Source organism: Uloborus diversus, chromosome 10, assembly GCF_026930045.1.
Source record: "Uloborus diversus isolate 005 chromosome 10, Udiv.v.3.1, whole genome shotgun sequence".
NCBI classification, from domain to species: Eukaryota; Metazoa; Arthropoda; class Arachnida; order Araneae; family Uloboridae; genus Uloborus; species Uloborus diversus.
The window spans coordinates 94,183,345-94,201,513 of record NC_072740.1 but is presented as its reverse complement, the minus strand read 5'-3'; the positions used below and the strand labels follow the sequence as shown (position 1 = coordinate 94,201,513).

Genomic DNA, 18,169 nt, shown 5'->3' with positions numbered 1-18,169 from the left:
TCTGAAGAAATTTTGGGGAAATGGATTTTGAGGGGAATTCTTCGAGGAAAATTTTTTTTCTTGGGGAAAAGCTGGGGAAAAAAACCTCGGGGGGAAAAAAGAATTTTTTTCGTATTTAAATTCGTGTCAAGAAGTAGTAGTTACATTGTTTGTATCAAACAGCGTTGGTTTAGATTTGCTTAACTTTATGGAATTCGCATTTTGTATTATGTGGAATATTATGCTACGGAATTCGCATTAGTGTTCTGCGTGAGTAACTAGTTGATGCGTGAAACAGGTAAAAATAAGTGATGAAGAACGTTCATGGATAAATATATACAAAAATCATAGTTTAAATGTACATACAGAAGTAGAGTACTAAATGCGAGTAGAAAAAAAAATTTGGTTATTTCTTATCTCTCGATCAGGCGCTTGTATTTATGACTGGTGGCATCGCACGGCTTTGCCCGTAGTAGAAAATTAAAAGGTCTTTTGTTTCCCCTGTATATTTACAAAATAATGCATGATGAATTTCTCGCCAATTGGCTTGCCCACGTTACGGTTCCACGTTATGATAACTTGGTAATTTTTCGTCCATCTTATAATAATTTTGCTCGGGAAAATGTTCTTAAAATTGGAAGATAAAAAGAACAAAATCGAATTTTTGAAAAATCGCTTAAAGGTGCACACCCCCATGCTACAAACTAATTCTTTGCCAAATTTCATGAAAATCGGCCGAACGGTCTAGGCGCTATGCAAGTCACAGAGATCCAGACAGAGAGACTTTCAGCTTTATTATTAGTAAAGAAAAGTAAAGATTAAGACAAAAAAAAAAAAAAAAAAAAAAAAAAAACGAAAATGGGGGGAAAAAAAAGTTGGGGAATTTTGTAAGAAAATTTGGCTATTTGGGGAAGAAAAAAAATTTTCAAGAGACAAAAATATTACGGGAAGTCGATTCATTTTATGAAAATATTAGGAGAAAAATAATTTTAGAATTTGGGGATTTTTGATAGAAAACATCGCTTTTTGGGGAAAAGTTGGAAGGGAATTGGGGAAATCTGGATTTGACCATCTGGCAACACTGTGAAGGTAATGATACAAACATATTTTACCTTGCCCTGCATATATATAAACATGGGCGAAAATGAAACACTCGTTCGTATTCCAAGACTTTAACACTAGAGACATATGTAATGTAAGGTGCTTTTGTTGCTTTTTGTCAAAAGGTGCTTTTGTCGGATGTCTTTTCATGCATAAGCTTATTTCTTTTGCATTGAAAAAGGCGTTCCTTGTAACGTTGAAACACGTGTCTGCAGTAATCTGTAATTTGTGCTTTTTGACGTTGTTATTTCTTATTTTACTTTTCAGCACAAAGGTATTTATTCAATTTAAATGGATTCTTTTTTTTTTTTACAGAAATATTGTACGTTACACTGTTATGTTATTTAATTGTTGTTGACGGCTCGTCATCATATTGAAATGTGCACGAACTTTTAAAAATTCTCTCTAAGAACCGCCTTTTTTACTTCCTTTTACAAAAAAAGGAAGTATTGTATTCGCGAAAAAATTTTCACTAAAAAATCGAACTTGATTTCCATTTTGTTCACCCCCGAATGAAGGTTGAGGTTTTTTTTCTACTCGACCACACGTGGATAAGTGCCTAAGAACGTATAGACACGCAAAATATCTATTTTGACGATGCCCGAGTTTACAACGAGTTTTCTCGTGACGTCTGTATGTACATATGTGCGGATGTACGTATGTGCGTATGTGCGTATGTATGTCGCATAACTCAAGAACGGTATGTCCTAAAAAGTTGAAATTTTTTACTTAGACTCCTAGTGGGTTCTAGTTGTGCACCTTCTCTTTTGGTTGCATTCGGGTGATTCTAAAGGGTTCTTTTGCCTCTCTTTGGGGGGAAATCATTGTTAATTTCGATGTACACTCAAGTGGTGCTATAATTTGGCGGACACATATCGCCAATCTTTTGGTCGCCAAGTTTTGTCGCCAACTTAGTGACAAATTTCGCGTTTTTTTTTTTTTTTTTTTTTTTTAAATCTGGTTTCAATTTGGCCACTGTTGGTGATATTTGGAGAGTTGACTATTGAATCACATTAAAATTGTCAATAATGGGGAAATGACATTAAACGGGAATAAAAGGAAGTCGTGTGAGGCACACATCAGCTCGTTTATTGCGTATTTGTGATCGGCATCATCATTTAAATTTGTATACAAAATTTTGTTAACTTTGATCCTTAACATTTAAATTGAGAAAAAAATATCGCGTAATGTTAATAAGACTTTTGATATTTTTGCATAAAATACCAAAAATTTCTTGGGTACAGCAAAGGTTTTTTTTTTATATCAAAGTGTGAACGAATCCAACAATGAAAACGTCATTTATCATATCAAAAATAAAATTTTGATTTTTTTTTAAAATGAATTATGAAATAAATGTTTGAAAAAAAAAATCTGAAACCATGTCATACTTGATGAAAAAATAATCCAGAAGAGTTTTTATACAGTTATCCAAACTATGAGCTCAAAGTCAGAACTAAATAAAATTTTGCTTCCTTGTTGCTGTAGCCTTCACTCATTAACCGTTCGAAAATTTAGACTTAATGTTTCGTTTACTTGGTATCCCTTATCAAAAATTTAATTTAAGCAGTTTTAAAAAAGACTGTAATGCACAACGGGTGACATTTTTCTTTCTTTCCTAGAACGTGTAATAACCAAATAACTAAGAGTGTTTCGTTATTTTCCATTATGACCGTACCTGACAAATTATATTAAACAAATAAAACACACCTAATATTAACTAAATAAGTACTGCACTGGATATTAATCGATCTCAATTCATACTTAAAATGTTCATTACAAAACTACTACACCTTGATCTTTAGAGTTTATTTCTTTTTTGACTGGAATCGATTATATGTTTATGAACAGAGATAAAATATTGATATGTAAGTTGACCAACTTTGTCCTGCTATTTCACTTTGCCCAATGTTCCCTTGCATAGTTTCAATAAAGGACACAAATTGTAATACATATAGTGCATTCAGGGAGAATCGATAGCGGAAGTAAATAAAGATGGTTGCTGTTTGGTTCCAACACACACACACATTTGCCACTTTCATATATTACACATTAGATTAGCGATTCTTTTCAGAAACATTTCGCTTATCTGATTGGCTTTGTTTTCACCATTCCATCGTCAATCAGAAAACAGTGTCGCAAAGTGTCACATTGCTTTTTTTTACTTCCACCATCACTTCTCGCTGAATTCACTGTAGATGCTTTCATTTTTTACTTACGTATCGATTAATATCTGAGTTTTCTTACTTGGAAAATCTTCGCCAAGCTAAGCAGGAATCTCTTTGATGAGTCCAATTTTCCGTACCATTTGGACCGCTAAAACATTGTTGCTTCTCCATATCAGCATAATACCACAGCAGCTGGTTGAGTCCACAAGCAAAAGCAAACAGTACCAATGCATAAATGAAAAAGAACTTGATAATGTCTATTACCATTCGTCCGAGTGATATCTGAAGCGGTCCTAAGTATGGATTTATTGAGAAGATGTGTACCAGTTTTAATGCACTAAATAAAAAAAAAGATTATTTTAGTTCACATGCTAAATTTTTGTAATAAATTACAATAATCAACTCCTCGTTTCCTTATGAGAATGTATTTATGACCTGCTAGAAAATGTAGGATGTAAAATTAATGGCTTGCCGGTAGAATAATTTTAGAATGAAAAGCATCGTTTTTGTCATGTTCTAATATTTGATGTGCAGACGGAAAATCAGATTCAACTACTTCTAAATCAAGATCATTTGACTCACACATAAAATATTTTGCATCATGCATAAAAACAGCTGTTATACTTCAACAATATCAGGGGTGCGCACCTAGAAGGGGGGGGGGGTTATGACGCAGACTGTGCCATTGAAACTTTTTGGAGGGGTAGTTTTGAGGGGTATTTTTCTCATCATGGGAGCGATCTTGCTTTTGGGGGGTCTTTGTGATATCTAGGGGGGGTGTGCTCTTGCTCTTAGGGGGTGATCCCCCCTATAAATATTAACACGTGTACCAGTCAGGAAAACTCATATTTCTAAACAATTATTTCAGTTTTTTACCAGTGTCCTGTAAAAAACAAGACTATTTACGAAAAGACGAAAAGTTTCCTAAATGCAAACTTCTCACTCACACCAGTGCAAAAATATACTCCACTTCTTTGTTAGACGTTTCACCGTCAGAGGGAGCTTCCAAATTGACTGAGCTCTAAGCACAGGCGATAATAGTCTATATGTTGCTACTTTACAAGAATTTCAGGCAACTTGAACTGCTCGGTATTGCTTGCAATTATCGCCTTAGTTTCGGCAACATTTGCTTTAGGAGCTTAACTGGTTAGTCAAAAACGTGACTAGCTAATTACTATAAACATAATTTGAACTTTCCTTTTTGAAGGTACGTGATCTATTCAAGAAGAATGAAGAAGGATAGGAGGACTGGCTTTTATTGGGAATCTTCAAAAAATTCCATGTCTTAAAAAGACTTTCAAAAAGAAAATTTCCGATTTTTTCCATATATACTACTTACAGAAATTAGGTACACTAGCGACTCATTATTTTCTATCAGAAAAGTTTATGATTTTTTTAACGCTATAAAGGTTCATTGCCCCTTGTTGAATAGTATCAGAACATTTTTACATGTGTTTCATCATGCCTAGTCATTTTTACTTTACAGTGTGTTAAAGTCATGAAAAAGATTTTAAAATCGCAAAAATGACTGATTTTTACGAAAACGAAAAGAAAAATCATTTCAAAACTGCTCGTCGAAATTCATTGATACCATCAGAGTACACTAAAAAAAATCCGAAACGTTACTGAGCATTTCCGTGTAACGTTTCGGAATTTCAATGGTTTTTATACACTTCCTGGTAAAATCAAGTATCATAGTCAAAAAGTTTCCTGAATTGCTACAACTTGCACGAATGCAGACTTCTCACTGTCGTGAAAAATATTTTTATCTCCCAGTTTAAAGATTAACTGAGCGTATTCATAAAGTATATCGACTTTCGTTCAATTACGGCATGTCCATGCTGTTTAAGCTCCCGAAGGGAGCAAAGAAGTATGGACTTCCAAGCGAGTAAAATTCTCGATACTTGCTTGCAGTTCTGGCTTAGCTTTGGCCGCATTAGCAATACTGTGTAAGGAACTTTCTTAATAAATCAGGAAAGTGCGAAAGTATTATACTATACGACCTAGTTACGTTTACTCTAAAGTTACAGAGACACGACTGGCTTAAAACAGGATGATTTCTGGACTTTTCAGGAAGCTTCCGGGATAGTTTCAGGTAGTTTACTGAGTTTTAGCGGAAAACATTCCTGGTTTTTGTAAGGTATTTTATCAGCAGAAATTGGGCGCATCAGCTGCCCATTATTTTCCAGGAACGCTTCTGAATCGTTTTTACAGTGTAGCTATATGGTGTAGCAAAAATGGCACACCGATAAAGATAAAAAAGGAAAAAGATAGTGCAATCCATACGTGTTTCACAAGCCTCAATATATAACTTCCATGTTCTGACCTATCAAAAGGTGATAGCTCTATTTTTATGCAGCATCAGACCCATAGAAGCCAGTAATATTTACAAGAGAGTTTTGGTTTCCAGTAACTGCTCTTCTGTATGATAGTTTGTAGTCATGAAAAGGGGATTATACACCTATTTTTTCACGTATGGAAAAGGCATGTATGACTTATGTTTTACTTAATATAATATGTTTACATATGCGTCAGACTATTTTTCGTCCGTTTAGTCCGCAGTTAGGTAATTTTACTTTTGGCAGATGATAAATTGAAGAATACTTTATTTCTCATAAATTACAGTATTTTGTGAAGAGATGACTCTAGTGAGTGTATCATCCCAACAATGGGTACTTGACCCTCCCCCCCCCCAAGCCCCTTCTCAAAAAGAAAAAGAAACTCAAAGAGTATTCATTAGTTTCGGCTTAAGACCTTCAATACCTGAACTCATGTAAACAATGTAAGAAAAGAATGAAACTTGAAACACAAAATGCAGTTAATGTCTTTCTCTTCTTGATGAAATGATGATGATGGCTTTAAGCCGGCCGCCTTATATAGTGGTTAGAAAAGTCTGACTGTAGATAATTGGTTCCGGGTTCTAATCTCGACTCGGGCACGGACGTACTTTGTCTCTCCTGTCCTTTCCTTGTGTGAATGTGTTGTGAATGGTTGCCTACCCCGTAACCGGATCCTTATGGCATGTGTGTACTGTGGAAGTCGAACTTCACACCAAACTACGGTACAGTTGAAAAAGTGAAGCAGCGCATCCTAAATTGCCAGCCTGGCTGGCACAAGACAACAAAAACAAGATCTTGTATATTTTGTGGCCATACTAAAATTATCTTGTGCAAAAAGTGTTGCAAGAAGTGTGTGTGCTGCAAGAATTTATGGATTTTTTTTTTTTTTTTTTTTCATTTTCGGTGTACTACGAATATGCATATTATTTTAAACTACTTTTAATTATGTAATTGAATTGTAAGTGAAAGTGTCTTTAGCGCATAATAAAAATTGCTCTAAATAAATATCATTAGGACATTGTTAAATGTGATGCTGATAACTCAATACTTGGGCGATAAACCATATTATTTGTTGTTCCACCGAAAAGTTTACTGCTTCGTTGACAGATTTCTATATTAAACTTAGGTCACAAACTGACATTCACTTCTTGTTGTTCCAAGGTACATAAATAATAGTTTAAATTAGAGTATAAATAAAGTCTTACGCAAACACATTTCCTGCAGCAAAAAGCCCGTCTGCAATGAGCATAGGGTCATAAGCATTCCATGCTTCTCTGGGAATGTAAACTGACATCGGATTATCTGCGATTTCTACTTGAGCCTGAAATGATATTTCATTTTTAGAAAGATCAGTAATGCATGAATAAAAATATGTTCCAGATTCAAAGCATTGATTTTAGGAAATACAGTTCTTTCCTTTCAAAGAATTGTGAAATTACTCACCTTCAGCTCTAAGTTTTATTTTTGAAAACATGCTAGTTTTCTGATTCAGAAGTATTGAAATTCAGGGGCTGTAATTGACAAGGGATGGGTACACTTTTCCGCCTAATAGAAATTATTTTTAATGGGGGCATCACCATTATAACCATTAGCCACCTTGCATCGGGGAGAGCTCCGGGAGAGTTTTTAACTTTTTTGCGGTAAAATTTCTCCCCAGAAATATTTGAAGAGAAATTCTCCAAAATATAAGCAAAATATTAATTACATGAGCTTTCTATGATTTTCAATCACTAAATTAGAAAAAATATTAACCAGTGACTATCAAAAACAATCGGTTTCGTTAGAGCAAAAATTTTAAAGTTGTTCCGCAACTTAACGTAAATCAAAACCTTTTCTGCTCTATGAACCGTACTTCTTATACTTAACTACCTAAACCCCTCTGTATCCAAGAAATTGTATTGATAACTTTGTTCATTAAACAAAAGAAGTGACGAATTCCACCATCTTCCAAAGCGTAGATGTAGTGTTAACTAGATACACAACGAGCAACAGGTTCCATGGGAAATTGAATAGACGGGCAAACGTCCAAAAAGTGCGACTTGACACATGCGCACGAACATCTATTGCCGAAGCAACAATCAGCGTTGCATCCACTGGATCAGCGGTTGCAGTTACGTTAAGGGTAGGCTACTTCTTTTCGCGTTCAGTTCAAGATTCGTGCGTTCAATAGCGGCCAGTGGCTGCAGCTACGGAATTGTGTATCTAGTTACATTGTATCTATGTTCAAAACTCAGCCCGGAAAAAATCCTGGCTCTCTGCTTTATGTAAAAGCGTATGTGTAAATGCTAAGGAAAACTATGATCATGAGTTTGAATGCTACTTAGAAGCAAATTGTTTTATTTAGGGCCAAAAGTCTTTATGTTTTTATACCACATACTTCATTTAAAATTTTTTGAGTTAACCTTATAGCTAATAATGATATTTATTCTATGATATAGGCTACTGATAAATGTAATCAAACGTCAAAGATACATTGATCTGTTTTTTAGGCTAATAATATGCAACACATTTTGTTTAAGCAGAACAGCAGTTTGAATTAAATATTTAAATTAGATACAGATATATCTCAGTCTGAAAAGTGAACAAAAATTTTATTACTTTGCAGTTGATTTTTTATGTAAAAAAAATCTAAAGATTTGTTTCAGGGCATTTTATGAAAAATAAGCTGTAATTGATATGAATAATAAGTTCCCTCGATTTTTTAAAAGCTACATTGAAGTTTGACGGATTTTTTTAGATAAATTGTCAGTAGCAGTAAAGGTATTTATTCATTTCGTAAATTTTAAGTGTTTACAAAATGCTCTAGTGAGGGGCAGGCCCTTTTACCATGTTTTGTTTTTTTTTTTTTTTTTTTTTTTTGTACTTAAGATAGGAAAGAGCGCTTAGAGGTAATTTCAAATACGTACTTGAATGTATGCAAGCACACGCATCCCAGCAGTCCCAACATAAAGACTGTTCCTTATAAAATCGATTATGTTCCATAAATTGTGGAAGTACAGAACAAGTCCTTTAGTCCATAGCTCTTTAGTTTCTTGCCAAATATGAGCTGGAACACAAAAGTAACTTTGAAATTTTTTGTCAGTACCTAAAATGTGTTCAATACTACATTAAACTACACACAACATTTTTCTGATAGTGTTCCTAAATCAATACTTCTCGCAAGTTTTATTTTTAACATTAAATTTCACCTAAATTAATAAAATAAGGGACGATTGAGTCTGCTATTATGTAATCTTACTTTTGGTATACGATAACTGAAAGAATACTTTTTTTCTCGTAAGGTATTGTCTTTTGTGTAGAGAAGAATCTGCTAATTCTGACACCTCAGCAATGATTACAACATCTGCACTTCTTTTTAAATTTTGACGAAATTTTACATATTTGATGAAGATTCTGAGTGTTTATGTTTGAAAATGAGATCTGAACACTATACAGGACTCCTGCGCTTCTTTTGTGAGAAATTAAGCCCGAATTGGAACAGTTTCAAACTAGTACACAACTCAAATCTGGTATAGACAGTGACGATGAAGAGTAGCCTCAGTACTATATGTATTATGTAAATAACTATATTAGAATTTGGAGATTCTTCTAACTTGTGCCTCATATTTACGGGCAACAGTATACCATCTTGCAGATATTTACTCTTGACATCTTGAAATAACTTGCTTTGAGTTTTCATTAACACTGTGGTGCCCACTCAGACAGCACAAAACCCAACTTTGTCAATGATCCTTGAGGTCCTCTTGGCTTAGAGGTAAAGTACTGGGTGACCATCACAATGGTCTGGTTCAAACCCCGCCACGTACACGTATCGCTCACCCTGCTGTCTACATCATTACGCCGCATATTAGCATCACGCCTGGGTCCCTGCGTCTCTTTGTATAATCTTATTTTATCATATTGTTAGACAAGTGGTTCTAAAGAACTACACAATTAATATTGATAGTTTTATGAACAAAATTAAAACTAAATTTATTTTTTAAAAGTTTTCATTACATTGAAAATTTATAATTTGTAACTTCCAACGTAATGATCACAAAGTTTCTTCCTTTTTATCCATATTAGTTAATTTCCTAAAACTAATTAGAAAAACTTACCAATTATATAAACCAAAATAGTTGATTCTATAATTGTTGGCGGCTGTCCTCGTTGCCTTTTCAAGGACTCTGTTAAATGAATTTGCATTTCTTCGTTACCAAACCAACGAGCAAGAACAGTCTCAATCCTTTGAGAAGCTAGAATCAGAAGAACTGAAAAAAAGAACAAGAAACTGAATTCCAGCGTTATTAGTAAATTCAAAACACGACTCAGTTTGCTAATTTGTATAGTTTGAAGTTTACAGGACAAAATAATTTTTATACTTCTTTGTCAGGTAAAGGGCAGTAACTGCAGAGTTTTTTGTATCTTTCTTTCTTTCTTTTTTTGCATTTTTTGTCATCTATTGTACGTTAGCTTTATTGTAAAGACTTGTTTATTTGGTTTCCGCTAAAAAAACGTCTGATTCCAATGTTTCCCTAGTGTTAGTATTTAATCCAAAAAACGTTTCTTCAAATATCTCGAAAACTCATTTCTGCAGATACTGCCGTTTACCTGTCTACGGCAGTTAAACGCTTAGTATTAAATTTAAGTAAAGATTCATAAATATAACTATCGATTGAACAGTAATTCAACTGTGAGTGCTTGTAACAAAGTTGTTTCCATGCCAATAATGTACTATTTCAAAAGTAAAATTAGTTTGAAACTGTAATTGAACGTCACATTAAAATATAGGCTCTAAAATATAATGAGACGTGTGTAAAAACGATGTTCAAAGGATTTTTCATATATTCGACGACAATAAAAGTAGTTTTTTTTATTATTTTTTAGCATTTTAAATCTGAATGTTTATTTTTAGAAAGACGCGGCGCAATTTATCACTCGGACGTTTTTCTAACAATAGTATTATGAAAAGAAAAGCTGAAATTTTAGACATCAAAAATTTTGTAAATAAAGTAGGAAAAGTTGAGGATGCTCAAAATAATTGCATTTATCAGTCCTCATCCCATGTCATTAGTCCTAGAACACATTATGCAAACATGATCTAAATTGATATTTTCATTCTTTGTATCATTTTTGATAAAAATAATGAATATTAATGTGTTCCAGAACACAGTTTCAAAATGAAATTACAAACAGAAATTTGCTCCGATTAAGATGGTTGAAACAGGAATCTTGTTTTATCGCTCAAGAAAGTTTTCTTGCCTGCATGTTTATAAAAGGACTGCAGAAAATTGGTTAATAAAAAAATTAAAGTGCATCAGGTTTGATGCATCCTGGAAGGGAGGTGGTAATACAAAATGAATAAAATTCAAATGTGGTTTTAAGCATTTCAGAATAATTATACAATATTTTCGAAAAACATAACTGTGAACTTGAAGAGTCGGAGTCGGACTGACTTTGGGGTAAAGGAGATGGAGTTGGGAAACGAAAGTTAGAAATTTCAAGATTCGGAGTCGAAGTCGGTCCTTTTTCCTCAAAACCCGCAACTCTGAACGTGATTGCGGAGTCAAAGTCGGAGTCCGACTGATTTTGAGGTAAAGGAGTCGGCGTCGTTTTTGGAGTCGAAGGCTCTAAAATTCCCGGAGTAGGAGTCGGTCATCGTCTGACTCCGCATGCAACAGTATGTATATTTTTATTTATATGATTAAAGAAAAAACTTGCGAAAAAGCAAGAAATGCGTCAACTATACGGTTTTAAGGTAGAAAATTTAAAATATTAGTCGGTTCCTTGATGATGTATACACTGTAAAAAAATTCTGAAACGTTACTAATTATTTCAGTGGAACGTTTCGTGATTTCACAGGTTTTCTTCTCTTTCCCCATAAAATGAAGCATCGTTGCAAAATTTCCTCAATTGTTACGATTTGCACGAATGCAGACTTTTCATTGTTGTGTAAAATATCTTTAGCTACCAGTTTAAAGATTGAATGAGTGTGTTTATTGACTGTATCGGCTGTAGTTGGATTATGGCCCGTCCAGATTGACTAAGCTCCCAGTGAGAGCGAAAGAAGTTACTGAATAGCTGCAGCTTTGCGAAACAAGAATTGCATGCAAGGGAGACGCTCGGTTTTTATTTGCAGCTCTGTCTTACCTTTGGCCGTGGTTGCATTTATGCTTCTGGAGCTTTCTTGGTAAATCAGAAATTTTCTAGGCAATTACAATAAACCTACCTAATTTTTCTTGATGTTTCCCGAGACATGGCTGGTTTCAACCAGAGAGATTTCCTGATTATTCAGCATGGTTACTAAAATTTGGCGGAAAACGTCCCTGTTTTTTGCAAGGTATGTTAGTGGCAGAAATTCCAGTAACGTTTCTGAATTGTTTTTACTGTGTGGTGCACATCATACAATTAAAAATTTGTTAAACAAATTATTTAATAATTACTTACACAGAAAAAAGAGGTAAGAAAAGGAATGTATTATGAACTTGAAGAAAGGTTTCCGAACTAACTGCCCTGTTTTTGAATTAGGCAGCATCATATACATTACGGAGTACAATGGAAACAAAACGCCAATCTTTATTATGTCCCATAGTTGATAGATAGGGTTCTGCTTTCGGAATCCAGGAAGACCATCATACCATAATGTACTGAGTAGTTGCTGTACATTAGGATGGGCTATAAACTGAAAAAATAAGGAATGTAAAATAAGAGTTTGAATACAAAGTTTGTACAGTAAGTGCCCAAATAAGAACAGTCTTAGGCAGAGTCAAATGAGGCAGAGAGCAAAGAGATGTAAGTGACAAAATGAAAAATTTGTAGATAGTCGGTACAAATGTTAGGAGAACCTCTCTTCTGTGTTAGGGCTAGTAGCTCTGGTGGAAGCTGCTATACTGCATGATATGAAAAAAAAATCAATGAAAGCCTTCCTAGGACCTGAACTTTTAAACTCGTTTTACTCGAAATATTGAAAAGTCCACTTACATCCCTTTGCTTCTCACTTCCTCAAATATATCGATAATTTGTGATTCAATTGGCTCTAATTTTCGTACATTCATCAAATCACTTATAAAAATAAGAAAAAAAAATCATTCCATGTGAAAATTTGAGTTTTAATTATGTTTGTCAGCAGTGTAACAAAAAATGGCAAATTGATGGTGTTGTTAGAATCATAGGTCCTACATAAGGTCAACCCAGAGAAAACGCCAAAAAGTACTATCGAACTGAAAAATAAATAAATTATTTATTGTCAATGTAAAAATATATTGAATCACATTGGATAAAATCAAAAACATCATTAAATGTTCCATATTTGCTTCAGTGGAAAAGAGCAAGATCAATCGTCACATTTGGAAGACTAATAAGTCTTTATTTTCTGGGGGGCGGGAGGGGGGTTCTTTGGTCACTCCTGTGCACATACTCAGCATACGCAACACAGGATCATATCTGCCACTTGATTCTTCGGTTTCTTAATAAAGGCACCAGAGTCCTAATGATACTATGCATGACCATATTGGGCCACAATCTTTTTCTATGGTTATCAAATTACAGGAATAAATGACGGTACACAGAGACAATTTTCTTTTTCAATTCGTCAATTACACAAATGTAGACTTTCTGGAAAAAAATAGTATAAAAAAAAAACTTTTTTATACCAGTAAACTGCAGTGAACAATGACGAAACAAAATTTACTGTAAATGAAGGTCAGGAATTCTTGAAAAGAGTATTGTAATAACTGTTGCTACAACTAGTGCCTATCGATAACGAACTGTTTACTGATAACACTTTATCAACAATTGGACTTTCTGATGACCATAAAATCATGATCTAGAGAATTTTTGCTATATGGTATTATTTGGCTACACTATTTTGTCAATTTTTAATATCATGAAGTGCTACAAATTTGAATTGTTACTCAACGAGACCATTAATTAAAGTATTAATGCTGATGATTTTTTTAATACAAACATTAGTTATAATAAATATTACTCGTCTCTGTGGAGAGAGTTTTTAAATATTAGAATTCAATTCGTAAAATTAAAAAAAAAAAAAGACACTTGATACAGGTTCGTAAAATGTTTCTAAATATCATAGTTTCTGTGGCTTAGGTAACATTGTTTCAATTAAAGTCATGGGAAGCATTACCACCGTAACTTTTTCTTAATAAATTCACCTTCTGCAACAAATGCTTTAATAACTAAAGCTGAGGCTGAACTGTCTCCCTGGCTCTGATCAACTGGTAAACCTTATCTGTAATAGGAAAAGTGTCCCTGGGTTGCAATGTAATGAAATGCAACGTGTACTGCTCACCTATAAATGACTAAACTATAATCGAAATAAATACCTTTCATTATAAATACTTAAATGAACGCGTAGTAAAAACAGTATTGCTAGAGATTTTTCGATTCTTTAATAACTTTTATTAATTTTTGTTGAGAATATTTTCAAGTATCTTGATATTTTAAAATGTATTACACTCAGTCTTAAATAATATTCAAAGCTTCAAATATACTAATTTCAATTGTGCTTTTCTTGCATAATATTTCTATTCTAATGTTGTCATGTGTCAGCGAGGTTGGCAATTTGGGGTGCGCTGCTTCACTTTTCCACTTGTACCATAATTTGGTGTGAAGTCTGACTTCTACAGTACACACATGCCATAAGAACCCGTTTATAGGGTAGGCAACCATTCACAGCACATTCACACAAAGAAAGGAAAGGGACAGAAGAGATAAAGTACGTCCATGCCCGAGTCGGGAATCGAACCCAGACCTTCCTGTCGCAGTCAGACTTTTCTGACTACTAAACAAGGTAGGCGGTTTCTATTCTAATAAGAATAACTAAAGTAACGGGAAAAAATCTATCAGTAATTTCTTTAGTGTACATTTACCTTCTTTTGTTTGTACTTCAGAGCCATTTCTAATCTAGCTAACGGCATATGTTCTCCATGTTGATAAACTGGTCTTGTTGGATCGTAATTAAGTACCATTTCCAGTTCTCTTGAACTTCGAGCATGATCAAGCAGTGTCGTAGCAAAATCTTGACAACGCTGTCGCAGTTTCTGTCGTTAAAAAGAAAATAAAATGATTTTAAACAAGCAATTAATAGAAAAACAAAGCATCGTAAAGGCACAAAATTTTTCAGGGAGCTGCATGCACGTGTTTCGGCGCTATAAGGAACGCCTTTTTCAAGCATATGAAATGAGGATATCTCTTCATCCATAAGCTCACTTCTTTTGCATTGATAAAGGCGCTCCCTGTCACGCCGAAACAAGTGAATACAATTTCCTGCAAAAATTTGTGCCTTTGCCTTGTTTTATTTTTCTTTTCCTTTTCACGCACAAAGGCACACTAAAAAAATTCTGAAACGTCACTGATAATTTCCATGGAATGGTTCGGGATTTCACGGGTTTTCATCTATTTCCTGGTAAAGTCAAGTATATTTGCAAAAAAATTTCCTGAGTTGCACAAATGCAGACTTTTCACTGCTGTGAAAAATATTTTTAGCTACCGGTTTAAAGATGCGTGTTTAATAAGTATATCGGATTTCAATGGATTATGGCTCGCCCAGATCTAAGGCTCTTATATAAGGGGAGCTGACTTACCCGACATTCTGGTTCCAAAATTGTCGGGCGGGAAAAATAGTATTTGTACAAAAGCCTCATTGCAGAAAACTGGTGTCCAAGCTTTAGATGTGTTGCTTGATTGATGTTTGATTATTTTATTCTGTAGATGAAAACGATTTATTTAATACAAATTAAAAAAAAAAAGGTGTGAAAATGGGGTTTATTACAGTAAACATTTCCCGATGCATTTTTGTTGAATTTATGAACTAATTTATCTTTTTAGATTCACCTTAAGTGACATTTTACTCAACTTATCATCAATTGTTTTACGACATAGCAACCAACGAATATTATAACGTATTTATAATTACTAGAAACGAGGCTTGATCTAATTTTGTCTTGGAACCAAAATGTCGGATAAGTCTGCCTGTCCTTTTCAAGGGGCTCTACCCAGATTGACTGTGGTCTCAATGAATGTGAATAAGTCTCTGGATTGCTGCAGCTCTGCACGGCAAGGGAGGTGCTTGGTTCTTACTTGCAATACTGCATTAGTTTTGGGCATATGGTTGCATTAATGCTTTTGGAGCTTGCCTGGTAAATCGTGTAGGTTCAAATCAATTACGTTAAACCTACTTTATTTTCCTAGAAGGTTCTAGAGATATTGCTGGCTTTAACCAGGGAGATTCAAAGATAATTTCAGGAAGGTTACTGACTTTTAGTGGAAAACATTCCTGTTTTTTGCGAGATATGTTACTGGCAGAAATTGGGCATATAAGCTGCCCATATTTTTTCAGAAACGTTTCTGAAACGGATTTTACAGTGTATTTATTTGTTCAAGATATTAATATTTTGAATATGGTGGTATCAGAGATTAATGCTAAGATATACATCTTATTTTTTTCTACTTAATAAGTTTCATACGTGCACTTTAATTGTGCTGAACTTCAATGCATGTGGTATTTCTAATTTTAAGGAGCTTTTATTTTTAGGAAATAGCAAAATTTTCGCTTTAACACTGCTTTGAAAGCCGAAAACAAATATTTGTACTAATTATTTTTACTATTTAATAATATTTCGGCAAATACTTTTACCAAAAGATTGGAGTTTATTAGTTCAACTTAGTATCCTTATTAATTGACATAACAATAATATTAAGCCATAAATTTTTCCATTTTGGTATTTATATTTCAAAGACTATAAAATTAAAATAATAATGCACATCTGTTTTGCTTTCGCTCATCCAATTGCACTTAATTATTATTACTTTTTGCTTATTTTGGCTTTCAGAACTTCATTAAATTTTTAATTTATAAAATCTAACTGCTTTTAAGATAATTATGGTTGTGAACATTTTATTTTCATTTCTTAATTTCTCAAAAAATATTATCAATTTCTCAGAGAAAAAGTGTCCCCATGATTGAATAGTCCTTTCTTTGTGCCCTGGATTTCTTTCAGTTTTTTTTAAAGATATTTTTTTACTTTACGGAATTTTTAAAAAGTGTCTTCAATTGTTTACATGTGATCCTATAGAGAGGTACATGTGAACAAGCCTGGTCCACATATGAGCATGATTGAAAATTGCAAGACAAACTTCACATTTCAAAGAAAAACTCTTCAATATAAAACATATACGTATATACCAATTACATTGAAGGATTTGTAATCTTTATTTAGTCAGCTTAAATTGTACAGTAGCTGTCAATAAGAAAATCTTTTTACAGAATTATACAGGGTGTTCCGTTTTAACCTGCAAGACCTTTATTTTCGCAACCGTTAGTCCTAGATGTACACTTCCAATTGCAAGAATGTTCAAAATCAAATGCAGAGTTAAGATATTGAAAGTTTGAAGCAAAAATAAAAATGAGTCAAAAATACGAAATTTAACTTTTTATACTTGCCCTAAGTCCCCTAACTACTATTTAGAGAAATAATCTCCATTGAAAACTATTACTAACACAAAAAACTTGACATTTTTGCAACCAAAACTCAAGGAGATATTCCAGTTTAAAGTTTAAAGGGACCATACAGAAGATGAGATTGGAACTTATCGCTCTTTCAGAACAATGACAGGTCGTCAAAGTAAGAAAAACAAGGTATTTATATTTTTCATTGCTATTCAAAAATAAATGCAAATGTTATGCCGTGATGCGTAAAAATCCTCCACCAAACCTCGAACAATTTGAAAAATCACACTCTATACACACATGTAATTTTAAATACTTGTTAACCACTATATTTTCCCCCAAAAGGTGTTATTGACGGCAAGTGAAAAGTGGTGTAAGTCAAAAAACGCTGCGCTTCATATTGCAGTGAATATTGGTGGTACTAATTTGAAACTTTTTGTATTGGAATTATTTTTCAATGGAGATTATTTCCCTAAATATAAGTTAGGGGACCTGCAGCTCGTATAAAAAGTTAAATTTTGTATTTTTTGACTCCTTTTCATTTTTACTTCAAACTTTCAATGTCTTAACCCTGCATCTGATTTTGAACAGTTTTGCAATTGGAAGTATACATCTAGGACTAACGGTTGCGAAAATAAAGATTTTGCAGGTTAAAGCGGAACATTCTGTAAAACTCTGCTAACTGTCAAATTTTACTTTCGTAGCATGTTCTAATCACTGTATCGACAAGAAAAGAAACTTATGAGACTAAACAATACAAAGAATATTTCATTATGAGCCATTTATTTTTGTTACTTGTTATATAGTGTGTTTAAGCTTCAAATAAAATATGATGATGAATTTAAAAATTATTTTAAACTTCAGTTTTTAGTTAAAGGATTTTTTTTTTGAAAATATTATATAAAACTAAATTGTTGGCCAACTATTTAGTAACAAAAGAATTTTGAAAAATGAAAAATAATTAAAGTAAACAAATAATAAATTAATAATAATGTAACAATAATGAACACTTAGTTTACATGCTGATTGTACGAAAATAATAATTATAAATATTTTTTCAACACTTATAATAACCCTACACTAATATTATATTGCAGTGAGGATATGGGAACTGTTCACATGTGCCCCTACATGTTGTG

The 18,169-nt window shown here is 33.4% G+C and overlaps 1 protein-coding gene across 1 annotated transcript in view; it reads right to left on the bottom strand.

Annotated features, from left to right (window-relative positions):
- LOC129231817 (transient-receptor-potential-like protein) overlaps positions 1-18,169 on the bottom strand; it is a 43,651-nt gene that overhangs the window by 9,723 nt on the left and 15,759 nt on the right. The window contains exons 5-10 of the mRNA XM_054866196.1: positions 14,452-14,622; positions 12,011-12,245; positions 9,682-9,834; positions 8,491-8,630; positions 6,790-6,905; positions 3,325-3,582 (exon numbers count right to left, since the gene is read on the bottom strand). Coding sequence (XP_054722171.1) covers positions 3,325-3,582; positions 6,790-6,905; positions 8,491-8,630; positions 9,682-9,834; positions 12,011-12,245; positions 14,452-14,622 — 1,073 coding nt within the window. The remainder of the gene's footprint in view (positions 1-3,324; positions 3,583-6,789; positions 6,906-8,490; positions 8,631-9,681; positions 9,835-12,010; positions 12,246-14,451; positions 14,623-18,169) is intronic.